Source organism: Coregonus lavaretus (assembly GCF_964263955.1).
Source record: "Coregonus lavaretus genome assembly, chromosome: 5".
In the NCBI taxonomy this organism is placed as follows: domain Eukaryota; kingdom Metazoa; phylum Chordata; class Actinopteri; order Salmoniformes; family Salmonidae; genus Coregonus; species Coregonus lavaretus.
In genome coordinates, this window is record NC_139992.1 from 4,029,530 (window position 1) to 4,050,726 (window position 21,197).

Consider the following 21,197-nt stretch of genomic DNA (forward strand, 5'->3'; position numbering starts at 1 on the left):
AGGCACACACCTGTCTATATAAGTTCCCACAGTTGACAGTGCATGTCAGAGCAAAAACCAAGCCATGAGGTCGAAGGAATTGTCCGTAGAGCTCCGAGACAGGATTGTGTCGAGGCACAGATCTGGGGAAGGGCACCAAAAAATGTCTGCAGCATTGAAGGTCCCCAAGAACACAGTGGCCTCCATCATTCTTAAATGGAAGAAGTTTAGAACCACCAAGACTCTTCCTAGAGCTGGCCGCCCGGCCAAACTGAGCGATCAGGGGAGAAGGGCCTTGGTCAGGGAGGTGACCAAGAACCCGATGGTCACTCTGACAGAGCTCCAGAGTTCCTCTGTGGAGATGAGAGAACCTTCCAGAAGGACAACCATCTCTGCAGCACTCCACCAATTAGGCCTTTATGGTAGAGTGGCCAGACGGAAGCCACTCCTCAGTAAAAGGCACATGACAGCCCGCTTGGAGTTTGCCAAAAGGCACCTAAAGGACTTTCAGACCATGAGAAACAAGATTCTCTGGTCTGATGAAACCAAGGTTGAACTCTTTGGCCTGAATGCCAAGCATCACGTTTTGAGGAAACCTGGCACCATTCCTACGGTGAAGCATGGTGGTGGCAGCATCATGCTGTGGGGATGTTTTTCAGTGGCAGGGACTGGGAGACTAGTCAGGATCGAAGGAAAGATGAACAGAGAAAAGTACAGAGACATCCTTGATGAAAACCTGCTCCAGAGCACTCAGGACCTTAGACTGGGGCAAAGTTTCACCTTCCAACAGGACAATGACCCAAAGCACACAGCCAAGACAACGCAGGACTGGCTTCAGGACAAGTCTCTGAATGTCCTTGATTGGCCCAGCCAGAGCCTGGACTTGAACCCGATCAAACATCTCTGGAGAGACCTGAAAATGCAGCGACGCTCCCCATCCAACCTGACAGAGCTTGAGAGGATCTGCAGAGAAGAATGGGAGAAACTCCCCAAATACAGGTGTGCCAAGCTTGTAGCGTCATACCCAAGAAGACTCGAGGCTGTAATCGCTGCCAAAGGTGCTTCAACAAAGTACCGAGTAAAGGGTCTGAATACTTTAGTTTAGAACATCAGCCCTCCAGTGCAGGTATTTGTTTTTATTAGAGATCCCCATCAGTTCTGCCAAGGCAGCAGCTACTCTTCTTAGGGTCCAAACACATTAAGACACTTACATCACACAAAACATTATAAATAAAATGGTACGTCATATAACATTATTACACCACTACATATCTACCAGTGGTGGAAAAAGTACCCAATTGTCATACTTGAGTAGAAGTAAAGATACCTTAATAGAAAATGACTCAAGTAAAAGTGAAAGTCACCCAGTAGAATACCACTTGAGTAAAAGTCTAAAAGTATTTAGTTTTAAATATACTTATGTAGTAAAAGTAAATGTATTGATAAAATATACTTAAGTATCAAAAGTAAAAGTACAAGTATAAATCATTTCAAATTCCTTATATTAAGCAAAGCAGATGGCCACATTTTCTAGTTTTCTATTTATTTACGGATAGCCAGGGGCACGCTCCAACTCTCAGACATAATTTACAAATGAAGCATGTGTTTAGTGAGTTCGCCAGATCAGAGGCAGTAGCGATGACCAGGGATGTTCTCTTGATAAGTGTGTGACTTAAACAATTTTCCTGTCCTGCTAAGCATTTAAAATGTAACGAGTACTTTTGGGTGTCAGGGAAAATGTATGGAGTAAAATGTACACCATTATCATCAGGAATGTAGTGAAGTAAAAGTAAAAGTTGTGAAAAATATGAATAGTAAAGTACAGATACCAAAAAAAATACTTAAGTAGTACTTTAAAGTATTTTTACTTAAAGTCTTTACACCACTGATACCTACAATACAAAGTGTTTAATACCACTATACAACAACATAACACTGAACAAAAATATAAATGCAACATGTAAAGTGTTGGTCCCATGTTTCATGAGCTGAAATAAAAGATCCCAGAAATGTTCCATAAGCACAAAAAGCTTATTTCTCTCAAATTTGTTTACATCCCTGTTAGTGAGCATTTCTCCTTTGCCAAGATAATCCATCCACCTGACAGGTGTGACATATCAAGAAGCTGATTAAACAGCATGATCATTACACAAGTGCACCTTGTGCTGGGGACAATAAAAGGCCACTCTAAAATGTGCAGTTTTGTCACACAACACAATGCCACAGATGTCTCAAGTTTTGAGGCAGTTTGCAATTGGCATGCTGACTGCAGGAATGTACACCAGAGTTGTTGCCAGAAAATGTAATGTTAATTTCTCTACCATAAGCCGCGTCCAACATCATTTTAGAGAATTTGGCAGTACGTCCAACCGGCCTCACAACCGCAGACCATGTGTAACCACGCCAGCCCAGGACCTCCACCTCCGGCTTCTTCACCTGCGGGATTGTCTGAGATCAGCCACACGGGCAGCTATTGAAACTGTGGGTTTGCACAACTGAAGAAGGTCTGGACAAACTGTCAGAAACCGTCTCAGAGAAGCTCATCTGCATGCTCGTTGTCCTCACAGGGGTCTTGACCTGACTGCAGTTCGGCGTCGTAACCGACTTCAGTGGACAAATGCTCACCTTCGATGGCCACTGGCACGCTGGAGAACTGTGCTCTTCACGGTTTCAACTGTACCGAGTAGATGGTGGACAGCGTGTATGGCGTCGTGTGGGCGAGTGGTTTGCTGATGTCAACGCTGTGAACAGAGTAACCCATGGTGGCGGTGGGGTTATGGTATGGGCAGGCATAAGCTACGGACAGTTGCATTTTATCGATGGCAATTTGAACGCACAGAGATACCGTGATGAGATCCTGAGGCCCTTTGTCTTGCCATTCATCCGCAGCCATCACCTCATGTTTCAGCAACACAATTCCTGGAAGCTGAAAATGTCCCAGTTCTTCCATGGCCTGCATACTCACCAGACATCACCCATTGAGCATGTTTGGGATGCTCTGGATCGACGTGTACGACAGCGTGTTCCAATTCCCGCAGCCACTGAAGAGGAGTGGGAGAACATTCCACAGGCCACAATCAACAGCCTGATGAACTTTATGCCAAGGAGATGTGTCACGCTGCATGAAGCAAATGGTGGTCACACCAGATACTGACTCGTTTTCTGATGCATATCTGTATTGCCAGTCATGTGAAATCCATAGATTAGGGCCTAATGAATTTATTTCAATAGACGGATTTGGTTATATGAACTGTAACTCAGTAACATCGTTGAAATCGTTGCGTTTATATTTTTGTTCAGTATATATTGAGGGTTATGAAGGGTTAGAGGTCAGGGATGTAGCTCAGTTGATAGAGCATGGCGTTTGCAACGCCAGGGTTGTGGGTTTGATTCCCACGGGGGGCCAGTATAAAAAAAAGATGTATTCACTAACTGTAAGTCGCTCTGGATAAGAGTGTCTGCTAAATGACTAAAATGTAAATGTAAGGTACATTCTGTATATACTCAGTAACTATATGGAGGGTTATGGAGGGTTAGCGGTGAGGTACATGTACTCCCAGTCAATATTCAAGTCATAAGAAGGAATTCCCCTAGACCACGCCCACCTTGGGGGAAAACAATCCATCTTCCCCATTGACCCCCATTTTTAAAAAAGCCAACTTCTCTGTTGATTTTTTATTATACAGAAACCGAAATCTATGCTGAAAAGCTGCTGTGTTTTACAATGTACATCAAACCGGGTCAAAAATCCAGATCCATTTTGTAATGCACGTAGTGAGTAGATCTCTGTGGCTTCAGGCTATTCAGGGGAGAGGGGGAAATTGTGGGACAGTTGCCTTCAGAAAGTATTCATACCCCTTGACTTATTCCACATTTTGTTGTGTTACAGCCTGAATTTAAAATGGATAAAATATAATTTTTAAATCTCACCCATCTACACACAATTACCCATAATGACAAAGTGAAAAATATGTTTTTAGAAATTTTAGCAAATAAATTGAAAGTTAAGTACAGACATAATTAATTTACATAAGTATTCACAGCCTTGAGTCAATACTTTGTAGAAGCACCTTTGGCAGCTATAAAAAAAATGATTCAAGCTCTGTCAAATTGGTTGTTGATCATTGCTAGACAACCATTTTCAGGTCTTGCCATAGATTTCAAGTAGATTAAAGTCAAAACTCTTAACTCGGCCACTCAGGAACAATCACTGTCTTCTCCGGTGTAGATTTGGCCTTGTGTTTTAGGTCATTGTCCTGCTGAAAGGTGAATTCATCTACCATTGTCTGGTGGAAAGCAGACTGAACCAGGTTTTCCTCTAGGATTTTGCCTGTGCTTGTGTCCATTCTGTTTCTTTGTTATCCTGAAAAACTCCCCAGTCCTTAATGATTACAAGCATACCTATGTAGGGCTGTTGTTACTAGGGCTGTTGTTACTAGGGCTGTTGCGGTGACCGTATTACCGCCACACCGGCAGTCATGAGTCATGACCGCAGTAAAATTCCACTTGACCGTTGAGTCACGGTAATCTCCTTTTATCCGTTGGCAGTTTCCAACTCGCTAATGGCCATCAGGTCGGTACTCAGGGCTCTATTGTCCCTCTAACCATCAGGTCCTAATGGCCTGGTACTCAGGGCTCTATTGTCCCTCTAACCATCAGGTCCTAATGGCCTGGTACTCAGGCTCTATTGTCCCTCTAACCATCAGGTCCTAATGGCCTGGTACTCAGGCTCTATTGTCCCTCTAACCATCAGGTCCTAATGGCCTGGTACTCAGGCTCTATTGTCCCTCTAACCATCAGGTCCTAATGGCCTGGTACTCTGGGCTCTACTGTCCCTCTAACCATCAGGTCCTAATGGCCTGGTACTCAGGGCTCTATTGTCCCTCTAACCACTCTGACATCAATGCAATTGAAAATCACATCAAACCCTTATCATCAAAACAGTATTGTGCTTTTAAAACTCACCTCACTGTGATTGATCAATTTGAAGAAAGACGTTCAACAACAGGTTGAAACTGAGTGGAAAACACGGTCTTTGTGGATGTTGTTTCAAAGCCTAACAAGGAAACGGACAGCGCTTTCTGAGGTGATGATTAATTCAAAAACAACCGGTGACTTGAGGACAGATGTTCTAAATAGTCAGATGGATGCTGAGGTCCTAGTCCTGCTCCATGGGCTCCTCACTTTTATCTAATTTCTACCAGCATGTCACATGTGCAACCAGAGGAAAAAAAACTCTAGACCACCTTTACTTCACACACAGAGACACGTACAAAGCTCTCCCTCGCCCTCCATTTGGCAAATCTGACAATAATGCTATCCTCCTGCTATCCTCCTCCTCCATAACAGCGTCTACCCCCAAGCCATAAGACTGGATTTCATGTAATGGACAAAATAGTCCAAATTGGTGAAGTGAAATAAAAAATAAATAACTTGTTTCAAAAAATACTAACAAATAAATAACGGAAAAGTGGTGCGTGCATATGTATTCACCCCCTTTGCTATGAAGCCCCTAAATAAGTTCTGGTGCAACCAATTACCTTCAGAAGTCACATAATTAGTTACATAAAGTCCACCTGTGTGCAATCTAGGTGTCACATGATCTGTCACATGATCTCAGTATATATACACACCTGTTCTGAAAGGCCCCAGAGTCTGCAACACCACTAAGCAAAGGGGACCACCAAGCAAGCGGCACCATGAAGACCAAGGAGCTCTCCAAACAGGTCAGGGACAAAGTTGTGGAGAAGTACAGATCAGGGTTGGGTTACAAAAAAATATCAGAAACTTTGAACATCCTACGGAGCACCATTAAATCCATTATTTAAAAATTGAAAGAATATGGCACCACAACAAACCTGCCAAGAGAGGGCCGCCCACCAAAACTCACGGACCAGGCAAGGAGGGCATTAATCAGAGGCAACAAAGAGACCAAAGATAACCCTGAAGGAGCTGCAAAGCTCCACAGTGGAGATTGGAGTATCTATCCATAGGACCACTTTAAGCCGTACACTCCACAGAGCTGGGCTTTACGGAAGAGTGGCCAGAAAAAAGCCATTGCTTAAAGAAATAAGCAAACACGTTTGGTGTTCGCCAAAAGCCATGTGGGAGACTCCCCAAACATATGGAAGAAGGTACTCTGGTCAGATGAGACTAAAATTGAGCTTTTTGGCCATCAAGGAAAATGCTATGTCTGGCGCAAACCCAACACCTATCATCACCCCGAGAACACAATCCCCAGAGTGAAGCATGGTGGTGGCAGCATCATGCTGTGGGGATGTTTTTCATCGATAGGGACTGGGAAACTGGTCAGAATTGAAGGAGGGGGGGGGGGTGAACAGTTATGCACGATCAAGTTCTGTTTTTTTGTCTTATTTCTTGTTTGTTTCACAAAAAAAAATATTTTGCATCTTCAAAGTGGTAGGCATGTTGTGTAAATCAAATGATACAAACCCCCCAAAAAATCTATTTTAATTCCAGGTTGTAAGGCAACAAAACAGGAAAAATGCCAAGGGGGGTGAATACTTTCGCAAGTCACTGTACATGTACAAATTACCTGGACTAACCTGTAACCCCGCACATTGACTCGGTACCGGTACCCCCTGTATATATATATATTTTTTTTTATTTAACCTTTATTTAACTAGGCAAGTCAGTTAAGAACACATTCTTATTTACAATGACGGCCTACCCCGGCCAAACCCGGACGACGCTGGGCCAATTGTGCGCCGCCCTATGGGATATAGCCTCGTTATAGTTATTTTATTGTGTTAATTTTTAATTTAATTTTTAATTTAGTAAATATTTTCTTAACTCTATTTCTTGAACTGCATTGTTGGTTAAGGACATGTGACAAATACAATTTAATTTTATTTAAATACATATGCTACCGCATATTACGCACCGCAGAAAAAACATACAAAAAACTGATCTTAATTGGTCTAGCCTATTTTCCAAAATTAAACAAATTCTAGTAATTACCTTTGAGTGTGGACTGTATTATTATGCATACTGGATGGACTGGTTCTCTTATGCTACTCCAAAGTTTATATTCCTGAGTCTGGGAGAGAAAGTATGGGCTTAGGTATAGCCATCCCTAGGTGATGCTGTTGGTCCATTGATTGTGCAGTATGGCTTACAGAGTTATAGTGAATTTGTATTTGTATTTTTGCATTTTTTTATAATTTAATAATTCATTTTTAAATGTAATTAAATTACTAACAATATGCTACCTTTAGCTACCAATGTGCGTTTCTCCTCCCCCCTCTCCTTCATTACTTTCTCAAGCAGAGAATGGAGCTGTCAACACTTTACAGGGAGATTAGCTGTCAACACTTTACAGGGAGAGGAGCTGTCAACACTTTACAGGGAGAGGAGCTGTCAACACTTTACAGGGAGAGGAGCTGTCAACACTTTACAGGGAGATTAGCTGTCAACACTTTACAGGGAGATTAGCTGTCAACACTTTACAGGGAGAGGAGCTGTCAACACTTTACAGGGAGATTAGCTGTCAACACTTTACAGGGAGATTAGCTGTCAACACTTTACAGGGATATTAGCTGTCAACACTTTACAGGGAGAGGAGCTGTCAACACTTTACAGGGAGATTAGCTGTCAACACTTTACAGGGAGATTAGCTGTCAACACTTTACAGGGAGAGGAGCTGTCAACACTTTACAGGGAGATTAGCTGTCAACACTTTACAGGGAGAGGAGATGTCAACAGTTTAATTAAATATGTTTTGTTGTGAAAACGTGTTACTTTTGATGTTTCCGAACAGATTTCACATGGTTTCCCAAATTAACCACTGGGTAGCTGCAGGAACAGGGTTGGAGAGCCCGTGGCATACAGAGTTTGGTCGGAATATCACCTGTCGCGGAGAGGCTGCATGCTCCTCAAACAGTGGTTGATGTGTGGAGTGAAATAACCAGAGAGAGTAGCCTACCCGAACGAACAACAGGCGGGAAAGCGGCTTCCATTCGCTATTGGAGTGCATAGGCGGATGACGTGTTTAAAAAAAATAAAAAATGTTTTTATTTGGCCTTGTACCTGTTTTTTCCCCCTGGCCCTGTTCCTGCCCATTTGATAATGGGCCATTCTAAATCTTAACAATTTTAACATACAGTATTAGTAAAGACAATATTAAATTGAGAATAGTCTGATGGGTGATAATATGATCACTTGATGAGATGTGTGCAGCCTGAGGCAAGGAACAAAGCGCAAGCTTTTTTTTTGCTACTTTCTCAAATCATCAATAGCCCATAGTGGCATCATGCAGCCCATATACGTTTTGATTTCTAAGACATTCTAAGCTTTGCATTATTCACAACTAAAGTGGCAAATACCTCTGGCGTAGCCTATAGGACCTGTTTCAAAAGATCACATGTATTATTTTATTTGGGTACTTTTTACAACCCTTTTTCGTGATATCCCATTGGTAGTTTTTTTTACAGTCTTGTCCCATCGCTGCAACTCCCGTACGGACTCGGGAGAGGCGAAGGTCGAGAGCCATGCGTCCTCTCGAAACACGACCACGCCAAGCCGCACTGCTTCTTGACAAGACTGCCAGCTTAACCCGGAAACACTGTACAGCTGGCGACCGAAGTCAGCGTGCATGCGCCCGGCCGCCACAAGGAGTCGCTAGAGCGCGATGGGACAAGGACATCACAGCCGACCAAACCCTCCCCTAACCCGGACGACGCTGGGCCAATTGTGCGCCGCCTCATTGGGTCTCCTGGTCGCGGTCGGCTGCGACACAGCCCGGGATCGAACCCGGATCTGTAGTGACGCCTCAAGCACCGCAGTGCCTTAGACTGCTGCGCCACTCGGGATGCCTGGAGGAACATCTTTGATTGGTCCTCAAAAGGTACATGAGAGGGCCATTGAACCTGACCCAGAACTCGCTCTCTTTGGCTGCTCTAAGATCGTCCTATGAGGAACAACAGTGTATGGTGTTTGGAATGGTGGCTGCAAAAAAACATTATCCAGAATGGAAGTCACCCCCCCCCCCCCCTTGCTTCCGTAGATGGCAAACTGAAATGATTAACACCATTAACTTAGAAAATATTTGTTTTTTTTCAGGACTAACTCCTCCAGCAGATTTCTCAAGATTTAGGGTCAATTTCTGGACCTTTGGGACAGGGACTTGATTGTGAACACTGACTAGGAATGCTTATTGTTGTTGTACCTGTTCATTGTTGCTCTATTCTTGTCCCATGTCTTGCTTAAGCAATACTTCATTTCATATGTCTGGCAGCAGTTTTTTGTTATTTTGTTGTGTGTTTTTGTTTTGTACTAAATTGTAAAAGAAAATTCTTTAAAAAGAATATATACAAAAGTGTAATTAATAACTTCACCATGCTCAAAGGGAAATTCAAAACCTCCCTGGTCTTATTGTTGAATCTGTGTTTGAAATGCACTGCTCCACTGAGGGACCTTAGGGATAATTGTATGTGTGGGGTACAGAGTAGTCATTCAACAATCATGTTAAACACTATCATTGCACACAGAGTAAGTCCATGCAACTTATTATGTGAATTGTTAAGCACATTTTTACTCCTGAACTTATTTAGGCTTGCTATAACAAAGGGGTTGAACACCCATTGACTCAAGACATGTAAGCTTTTCATTTTTTATTAATTTGTTAAAAACATAATTCAACTTATTATGGGGTATTGTGTGTAGGCCAGTGACCAAAAATCTCAATTGAATCCATTTTAGGGGCAGTCCCCTGTAGCTCAGTTGGTAGAGCATGGCGCTTGCAACGCCAGGGTTGTGGGTTCGTTTCCCACAGGGGGGCCAGTATGAAAATGTATGCACTAACTGTAAGTCGCTCTGGATAAGAGCGTCTGCTAAATTACTCAAATGTAAATGTAAAATTTTAAATTCAGGTTGTAACACAACAACATTTTGAAAAAGTCAAGGGGTGTGATTGAATACTTTCTGAAGACACTGTAATTCCCTCACCGTAACGTTAACAGAACTGCAGGAAAGCAGCGCTCGGCAGGTGGGGGCAAAGGACACTGTGTACCGGTGTCCCCTAGCTAGCTAGCAGCCTCCTTCATTGGCGTTTTTTTCGGCGGTTGGCATCCAACGTTGGTGCATTACCGCCACCTACTGTGCTGGAGTGTGGGCCAGAGCATCAAATGGCAGTGTGCACGGCATGTAGTTACCGCAGTCTGCAGATGGACATTATTGCTTGAGTCTGACTCCAGCCCACAAAGTTGATGAATTGAGACTCGACTTGATAGAAAATAAAAACAACTTGGAACTTGGCTTTTGACTTGAGACTGATGACTTGAAATGACCTGGTCAGGCTTTTGTAAAGTTTAGTCACTCTGTGGGTTACTCTCCACGCAGCCAGAGACGATAGTCGCAGCATCGCCCTTGCAAAAGAAAACATGCAACAGATTGGCTAATGAAAACACACACTCGGCCCTCTGATTGGACCAGAAAACTGTCAAATCAACACAGGGTGGGGTTCGCTAGCGAACAGACTGCTGATTTGCCGTACAGCTATTGGATCGGATGCAGCGCAAACGTCAAATTGCAGGGAGAGTGGATTGACACAAATAAATATGCATCTCCAAAAAATGGTTTGGTGTTCAAGAATATTAACTGTTTACTTTGTAAGCTCACCAGCAATGGGGCATCAATTACTAGCATACTGCTCTTTTAGTATGTAACAATTGCTTGAAATTGATAATTTACTGATGAAGCATTTGGAATTTGTTGTTAAAATGTATTATTACTGTGTGCGAAGAGGCACCAGAGGCACCAAAGGCAGTGGAGACTGAATTACAGCACAGAAAACATTTTCCTGGCACGGACAAATAATAAATGCCGTTCAAGGATTTTGGTGGGAATTCAGGTATACAATCTATTGTAAAATGTAACTATATTTTCTTAGAATGCACTCATATACATTTTCTAATGTAATCAGGTATTTCCTTCATATTCTGTGTAAAAATAAAGGAAATTATATGTGCTTCATTTGTGTGAATGTATTTGCATATGTGCTACAAAAACATACTCTGTCTAGGCCTACCTGCACTCACCTGCACTGTCTAGACTGCCTCATTAATTACTGTTGTCACGTTCTGTTGCATAATTCAACAAGTGTATCAATAGCAGGATACCCTCTGATTAAAAACCAACACGCTTGGCTCTAGATTACACCTATCTAAACATATTTTACATTGTTTGCGAGATCAGAAATAATATCACTATAATCCCAGTGTTAATTTTCGGAAGTTGCTTTCATTTCAGCGCAACTAATTTGCAAACATTTCAACTGTATTCAATTATTACTTTTTAAAATTCCACCCCAAAAATGACACCCATTAAAATAAAGTATTTATTCTCTTTCTTGCGATGCGTTAAATCAGACGCCGTTACCGTTACTTAACCGTTCTTGTAGATAAAACGGAAAGACAATAGCTGTGTTCAAATCAAATCAAATTCTATTTGTCACATACGCCGAATACAACAGACCTTACAATGAAATGCTTACTTACAAGCCCTTAACCAACAATGCAGTTTTAAGAAAGAATACCACAAAAAAATACAATATAAAATAATACGAAATAAAAGTAACAAATAATTAAAGAGCAGCAGTAAAAATAACAATAGCGAGGCTATATACAGGGGGTACCGGTACAGAGTCAATGTGCGGGGGCACCGGTTAGTCGAGGTAATTGGGGTAATATGCCCATGTAGGTAGAGTTATTAAAGTGACTATACATAGATAATAAACAGAGAGTAGCAGTAGCGTAAAAGAGGGGTAGCAGAGAGAACAGTCTATGACTAGGGTGGCTGGAGTCTTTGACCATTTTTAGGGCCTTCCTCTGACACCGCCTGGTATAGAGGTCCTGGATGGCAGGAAGCTTGGCCCCAGTGATGTACTGGGCCGTACGCATTATTCTCTGTAGTGCCTTGCGGTCGGAGGCCGAACAGTTGCCATACCAGGCAGTGATGCAACCAGTCAGGATGCTCTCGATGGTGCAGCTGTAGAACCTTTTGAGGATCTGAGGACCCAAGCCAAATCTTTTCAGTCTCCTTTCAGTCTCCTTAGGTTTTGTCGTGCCCTCTTCACGACTGTCGAATACTCGAATACACTATTTGTGACGTAAATTGAGTATGTAGTATGCTTATTGGTCATAGTATGGATATAGTTAGTATGCCAAAAGTTCCCGGATGTCGTACTACATTCGCCAAAATACGAAGTATACAAGCAGTGGACAATATTTCCGTGCTTTTAGGGCCCATAAGGCAATTCTTCCAAAAATGGGTGTGGCTTCACAACATTTTCCGATTTGAAGAAAATGGTTGAAAATATGCAGCCGAAGTCCGACGAGAACGGATACAAATTAATTGCTTTAATTATGACAAATGTTAAGAAAATGTTGAGCAATGTAGTAAAGTAATGACTTTTCAAATAAGTTACGTTACACGTCATGTTGGCTGACAATTTGTTAGCTACGCTATCCTTACGAACCGCATAGCATATCATTACAGCAGTATGTACCGGTGTGTTAGCTAGCAATCTAAGTAACGTTGTTAGTTGGCTACTAATACATCGAACTTGCCAGTATATTAACTATATGCTATCTAACTAACTATCCAACATTTATTGACTTGATTATTCCCGTCATTCTTAGCTTAGCTAAGTGGTATAGTCGTTGTGCATTCTCAATGGACATTCGGGTGCTTTCGTAAATTCGCTCATTCTATCTACTCCGATTTCAGAGCACTCTCGTCTGAGTGTACCAGAGCGCAGAATAATTTACGAACACTCAACACCCGTTGAATATGACCGGTGTCACTAAAACGTCGGCAGAAAATCGTAATTAAATTGTTGCCAGAAGCACAGTTAGTCACCAACGCTCTGGATAACATGAAAACAGCCTAACCAGCTCTGCTAGGGTGAGTTAAATGGTCATAGTGAGGAAGTAGCTAACAAGTTAGCCAGTTAGCTTGGGTGCTTGACTGCTGTTGTAAGGTCAGAACGCTCGGGTCAACCCTACTCCTCGGCCAGAGCGTCCAGTGTGAACGCGCCGAGAGCGAAACACTCTGAATTTTACGAACGGACAATGCTCTAATTTTACGAACGACCAGAGCGCACTCTGCCACTCCAGATTGAATTTACGAAACACACCCGAAGTCGTAAAATGTGTAGCTAGTAATTTGTTATGCTAACAAGCTAGCAAGAGGTTGCATAGCAACAGCATCAACTTCTGTTAGACAGGCGAAGCTCTAGTAGGCTCAATTTGAAAGGAAACTGTTTGTTTACAGTATACTAAAACGAACTATTAGTATATAGTATATACTCATTAAGTATTCGTATACAGTATGTTAGTATGGGTATTCGAACACAGCTAGTGTATTCCATTGAGCCCATTTCAGCCATTACCAGGGGTGTGTTTGACAGGTCATTACAAACATTTCTGAGGTCGTAACGTTAATGGGAAGAAAAAAAACGACAGGCACAAGCAAGAGTATAAAAGAGTTGCAGGAGTAAAATGAAAGCAATCAATTAAGCGAGATTTAAGTGACAAGTGGATTTTGCACCCCTCAAACACAGGAAATAGATTGCTGAAAAAGACAGATCCTCAGGTGGGCGGGGCATGCGGGTTGCTACTGGTTGTGAGAAATAGGAGCGCAGGCAACTCAGTGCGCATAGAAATAGATTACGTGGCCTCCGCGTCACGCTTTGGAGTCAGTACATGAATAAGAGAAAATGATTGTTGTTTTATGAATGGTGATGAAATATAATTAATAATCGTTAAATCTGATTAAGACGAATGTACCAATGGATTTTGAAATTGCCTTTTACATTGTAGAACCAGTTTATTGGTTGTAATTGCCAATTGGGTAATTGTTTGGTCCTGGGAAGGGCCAAGTGCTGATATGTACCTGTCGAGCTCCTGACAGATTCCATTTGGTTTCTCAAGGGGAGGCTGTGCAGTCTTTCCCTCTACCTGTGTCCGTTCAGATAGGACAGGTTAAGCCTGATACAGAGGATATTTCTTTTGGGCTATTGCCCGTGTATATTTGGTAAATCTACTTATATATTATGAATGATTTGGCTCTTTCACCATTAGATCACCAAGACCTGTAAATAAATCTACACTCTGAGCACGTCAACCTGCCTTGACTTCTGCTGATTTCATGCCCTTATGAATGCTACAAGTTCCCCTATTTAACAATTACATAATCAAAATGTGTTGTAGACTAAAATCATGAAAAGGGCTGTCTGGTAGCCTCAATAAATAGACAAACATCTGTAGTTGAACAAGTCGTTGCATGTATCCTTTATTTTTATTTTTTTTACTAGACTTGAGACTTGACTTGAAAAAACGTGTGACTCGACTCGCTCTTTAAATGCACGACTTGGACTTGACTCGAGACTTGGACCTTGTGACTTGATTGAAACTCTAATAATAGTGACTTGGTCTCACCTCTGTCTAATACCGACTGGGAGTATACCTGTAGTTGTCCGTTCATAGAGTTGAGGTCCTCAGCCTTCTTCTCCAGTGAAGACAACCAGACCTTCCTCTTCTGTCTGCAGCGGGACGCCGCTGCTCGGTTGCGTTCCAGGAACTTGCGCCTCTTCTCGTCCGGGTCCTCGCTGGTGGCTCTGCGCCGCCGGCCCCCTGTGATCGGGGTGTGCTGGGCAGGGGGCGTCTTGGACACCATAGGGAACAGAAAGAGCAGCAAACATCACAACCAAACTATCAAAGCTCTTTAACAGACAACAACATCACGGAAAAACAAACCCTCAATCACAGAGGGTTGCATAGAGCAGGAGTTCCTGTGCCCCACAGTTTGGGAACCACTGATATAGAGTGAAATCATGTAGAATTCGTCAAGGTAATACTATACACTGATACAAGTACTTCAATGACTGTAGTTGTGGAATGGCCGAAGTAAGCATAGCCCCCTCTGATGGCCAGTTGTGGTATTGTACTCACAGGCGTCTCAGTGGTGGAGGTGGCAGGCTGCTGGAGGGGCTGGGGGCTGGGTTCCTCAGGCGGGACCGGGGGAGGGGCAGGTGATGTGGCTGGACCAGGGGAAGGGGTCAAGGCTGGAGCCAGGGCTGCAATGTGGGTCACAGCACTGCTCTGGACAACACCAGCATCTTCATTGGTTACCTGAGGGAGCTGCTGGCTCACTACGGCTCTCAGCTTCTAGGGGGAGAAAAGAACACGAGACACGAGATAAAACCTTTCTGCAATGTAGAGATCTTATGTTTGAGTTGAAACCAAAACTACATGGATATGAGAATCATGACTATGTTCATAGATGAATGAGAGACTAGAGACACTACTAATACACAGGGCCAGAGACTGGAGACACTACTAATACACAGGGCCAGAGACTGGAGACACTACTAATACACAGGGCCAGAGACTGGAGACACTACTAATACACAGGGCCAGAGACTGGAGACACTACTAATACACAGGGCCAGAGACTGGAGACACTACTAATACACAGGGCCAGAGACTAGAGACACTACTAATACACAGGGCCAGAGACTAGAGACACTACTAATACACAGGGCCAGAGACTAGAGACACTACTAATACACAGGGCCAGAGACTAGAGACACTACTAATACACAGGGCCAGAGACTGGAGACACTACTAATACACAGGGCCAGAGACACTACTAATACACAGGGCCAGAGACACTACTAATACACAGGGCCAGAGACACTACTAATACACAGGGCCAGAGACTGGAGACACTACTAATACACAGGGCCAGAGACTAGAGACACTACTAATACACAGGGCCAGAGACTAGAGACACTACTAATACACAGGGCCAGAGACTAGAGACACTACTAATACACAGGGCCAGAGACTAGAGACACTACTAATACACAGGGCCAGAGACACTACTAATACACAGGGCCAGAGACTGGAGACACTACTAATACACAGGGCCAGAGACTGGAGACACTACTAATACACAGGGCCAGAGACTGGAGACACTACTAATACACAGGGCCAGAGACTAGAGACACTACTAATACACAGGGCCAGAGACTAGAGACACTACTAATACACAGGGCCAGAGACTAGAGACACTACTAATACACAGGGCCAGAGACACTACTAATACACAGGGCCAGAGACTGGAGACACTACTAATACACAGGGCCAGAGACTGGAGACACTACTAATACACAGGGCCAGAGACTGGAGACACTACTAATACACAGGGCCAGAGACTGGAGACACTACTAATACACAGGGCCAGAGACTGGAGACACTACTAATACACAGGGCCAGAGGCTAGAGACACTACTAATACACAGGGCCAGAGACACTACTAATACACAGGGCCAGAGACTGGAGACACTACTAATACACAGGGCCAGAGACTGGAGACACTACTAATACACAGGGCCAGAGACTGGAGACACTACTAATACACAGGGCCAGAGACTGGAGACACTACTAATACACAGGGCCAGAGACTGGAGACACTACTAATACACAGGGCCAGAGACTAGAGACACTACTAATACACACGGCCAGAGACACTACTAATACACAGGGCCAGAGACACTACTAATACACAGGGCCAGAGACACTACTAATACACAGGGCCAGAGACACTACTAATACACAGGGCCAGAGACACTACTAATACACAGGGCCAGAGACACTACTAATACACAGGGCCAGAGACACTACTAATACACAGGGCCAGAGACTAGAGACACTACTAATACACAGGGCCAGAGACTAGAGACACTACTAATACACAGGGCTAGAGACACTACTAATACACAGGGCCAGAGACTAGAGTCACTACTAATACACAGGGCCAGAGACTAGAGACACCACTAATACACAGGGCCAGAGACTGGAGACACTACTAATACACAGGGCCAGAGACACTACTAATACACAGGGCCAGAGACACTACTAATACACAGGGCCAGAGACTGGATACACTACTAATACACAGGGCCAGAGACTGGAGACACTACTAATACACAGGGCCAGAGACTAGAGACACTACTAATACACACGGCCAGAGACACTACTAATACACAGGGCCAGAGACTAGAGACACTACTAATACACAGGGCCAGAGACTGGATACACTACTAATACACAGGGCCAGAGACTAGAGACACTACTAATACACAGGGCCAGAGACTGGAGACACTACTAATACACAGGGCCAGAGACACTACTAATACACAGGGCCAGAGACTAGAGACACTACTAATACACAGGGCCAGAGACTGGAGAAACTACTAATACACAGGGCCAGAGACACTACTAATACACAGGGCCAGAGACTGGAGACACTACTAATACACAGGGCCAGAGACACTACTAATACACAGGGCCAGAGACTGGAGACACTACTAATACACAGGGCCAGACACTAGATACACTACTAATACACAGGGCCAGAGACTGGAGACACTACTAATACACAGGGCCAGAGGCTAGAGACACTACTAATACACACGGCCAGAGACACTACTAATACACAGGGCCAGAGACTAGAGACACTACTAATACACAGGGCCAGAGGCTAGAGACACTACTAATACACACGGCCAGAGACACTACTAATACACAGGGCCAGAGACTAGAGACACTACTAATACACAGGGCCAGAGACTAGAGACACTACTAATACACAGGGCCAGAGACTAGAGACACTACTAATACACACGGCCAGAGACACTACTAATATACAGGGCCAGAGACTGGAGACACTACTAATACACAGGGCCAGAGACACTACTAATACACAGGGCCAGAGACACTACTAATACACAGGGCCAGAGACACAACTAATACACAGGGCCAGAGACTAGAGACACTACTAATACACAGGGCCAGAGACTAGAGTCACTACTAATACACAGGGCCAGAGACTAGAGACACTACTAATACACAGGGCCAGAGACACTACTAATACACAGGGCCAGAGACTGGAGACACTACCAATACACAGGGCCAGAGACACTACTAATACACAGGGCCAGAGACACTACTAATACACAGGGCCAGAGACTAGAGACACTACTAATACACAGGGCCAGAGACTGGAGACACTACTAATACACAGGGCCAGAGACTAGATACACTACTAATACACAGGGCCAGAGACTAGAGACACCACTAATACACAGGGCCAGAGACTTGAGAAACTAGTAATACACAGGGCCAGAGACACTACTAATACACAGGGACATGGGACACTACTAATACACAGGGCCAGAGACTGGAGACACTACTAATACACAGGGCCAGGGACACTACTAATACACAGGGCCAGAGCCTAGAGACACTACTAATACACAGGGCCAGAGACACTACTAATACACAGGGCCAGAGACACTACTAATACACAGGGCCAGAGACTAGAGACACCACTAATGCACAGGGCCAGAGACTAGAGTCACTACTAATACACAGGGCCAGAGACTAGAGACACTACTAATACACAGGGCCAGAGAAACTACTAATACACAGGGCCAGAGACTGGAGACACTACTAATAAACAGTGCCAGAGACACTACTAATACACAGGGCCAGAGACACTACTAATACACAGGGCCAGAGACACTACTAATACACAGGGCCAGAGACTGGAGACACTACTAATACACAGGGCCAGAGACTGGAGACACTACTAATAAACAGGGCCAGAGACACTACTAATACACAGGGCCAGAGACTGGAGACACTACTAATACACAGGGCCAGAGACTAGAGACACTACTAATACACAGGGCCAGAGACACTACTAATACACAGGGCCAGAGACTAGAGACACTACTAATACACAGGGCCAGAGACACTACTAATACACAGGGCCAGAGACTAGAGACACTACTAATACACAGGGCCAGAGACACTACTAATACACAGGGCCAGAGACTAGAGACACTACTAATACACAGGGCCAGAGACTGGAGACACTACTAATACACAGGGCCAGAGACTGGAGACACTACTAATACACAGGGCCAGAGACTAGAGACACTACTAATACACAGGGCCAGAGACTGGAGACACTACTAATACACAGGGCCAGAGACACTACTAATACACAGGGCCAGAGACACTACTAATACACAGGGCCAGAGACACTACTAATACACAGGGCCAGGGACACTACTAATACACAGGGCCAGAGACTAGAGACACTACTAATACACAGGGCCAGAGACTGGAAATACTACTAATACACAAGGCCAGAGACACTACTAATACACAGGGCCAGAGACTAGAGACACTACTAATATACAGGGCCAGAGACTGGAGACACTACTAATACACAGGGCCAGAGACACTACTAATACACAGGGCCAGAGACTGGAGACACTACTAATACACAGGGCCAGAGACACTACTAATACACAGGGCCAGAGACTGGAGAACCTACTAATACACAGGGCTAGAGACTGGAGACACTACTAATACACAGGGCCAGAGACTGGAGACACTACTAATACACAGGGCCAGAGACACTACTAATACACAGGGCCAGAGACACTACTAATACACAGGGCCAGAGACACTACTAATACACAGGGCCAGAGACTGGAGACACTACTAATACACAGGGCCAGAGACTGGATACACTACTAATACACAGGGCCAGAGACACTACTAATACACAGGGCCAGAAACTGGAGACACTACTAATACACAGGGACAGAGATTAGAGACACTACTAATACACAGGGCCAGAGACTAGAGACACTACTAATACACAGGGACAGAGACTGGAGACACTACTAATACACAGGGCCAGAGACTAGAGACACTACTAATACACAGGGCCAGAGACTAGAGACACTACTAATACACAGGGCCAGAGACACTACTAATACACAGGGCCAGAGACTGGAGACACTACTAATACACAGGGCCAGAGACACTACTAATACACAGGGCCAGAGACACTACTAATACACAGGGACAGAGACTGGAGACACTACTAATACACAGGGCCAGAGACTAGAGACACTACTAATACACAGGGCCAGAGACTGGAGACACTACTAATACACAGGGCCAGAGACTAGAGACACTACTAATACACAGGGCCAGAGACTGGAGACACTACTAATACACAGGGCCAGAGACTGGAGACACTACTAATACACAGGGCCAGAGACTAGAGACACTACTAATACAAAGGGCCAGAGACTGGAGACACTACTAATACACAGGGCCAGAGACACTACTAATACACAGGGCCAGAGACTAGAGACACTACTAATAAACAGGGCCAGAGACTAGAGACACTACTAATACACAGGGCCAGAGACACTACTAATACACAGGGCCAGAGACAAGAGACACTACTAATACACAGGGCCAGAGACACTACTAATACTCAGGGCCAGAGACACTACTAATACACAGGGCCAGAGACTGGAGACACTACTAATACACAGGGCCAGAGACACTACTAATACACAGGGCTAGAGACACTACTAATACACAGGGCCAGAGACACTACTAATACACAGGGCCAGAGACTGGAGACACTACTAATACACAGGGCCAGACACTGGAGACACTACTAATACACAGGGCCAGAGACTGGAGACACTACTAATACACAGGGCCAGAGACTGGAGACACTAATACACAGGGCCAGAGACAAGAGACACTACTAATACACAGGGCCAGAGACACTACTAATACACAGGGCCAGACACTGGAGACACTACTAATACACAGGGCCAGAGACACTACTAATACACAGGGCCAGAGACTGGAGACACTACTAATACACAGGGCCAGAGACACTACTAATACACAGGGCCAGAGACTAGAGACACTACTAATACACAGGGCCAGAGACTAGAGACACTACTAATACACAGGGCCAGAGACTAGAGACACTACTAATACACAGGGCCAGAGACTGGAGACACTACTAATACACAGGGCCAGACACTGGAGACACTACTAATACACAGGGCCAGAGACTAGAGACACTACTAATACACAGGGCCAGAGACTAGAGACACTACTAATACACAGGGCCAGAGACTAGAGACACTACTAATACACAGGGCCAGACACTGGAGACACTACTAATACACAGGGCCAGAGACACTACTAATACACAGGGCCAGAGACTAGAGACACTACTAATACACAGGGCCAGAGACTGGAGACACTACTAATACACAGGGCCAGAGACTAGAG

The 21,197-nt window shown here is 44.2% G+C and overlaps 1 protein-coding gene across 1 annotated transcript in view; it reads right to left on the reverse strand.

Annotated features, from left to right (window-relative positions):
• LOC311128851 (cyclic AMP-dependent transcription factor ATF-2-like) overlaps positions 1-21,197 on the reverse strand; it is a gene marked incomplete at both ends in the record, with an annotated part of 36,942 nt that overhangs the window by 3,778 nt on the left and 11,967 nt on the right. Inside the window, 2 exons of the mRNA XM_084161071.1 lie at positions 14,467-14,664; positions 14,952-15,167. Coding sequence (XP_084017197.1) covers positions 14,467-14,664; positions 14,952-15,167 — 414 coding nt within the window. The remainder of the gene's footprint in view (positions 1-14,466; positions 14,665-14,951; positions 15,168-21,197) is intronic.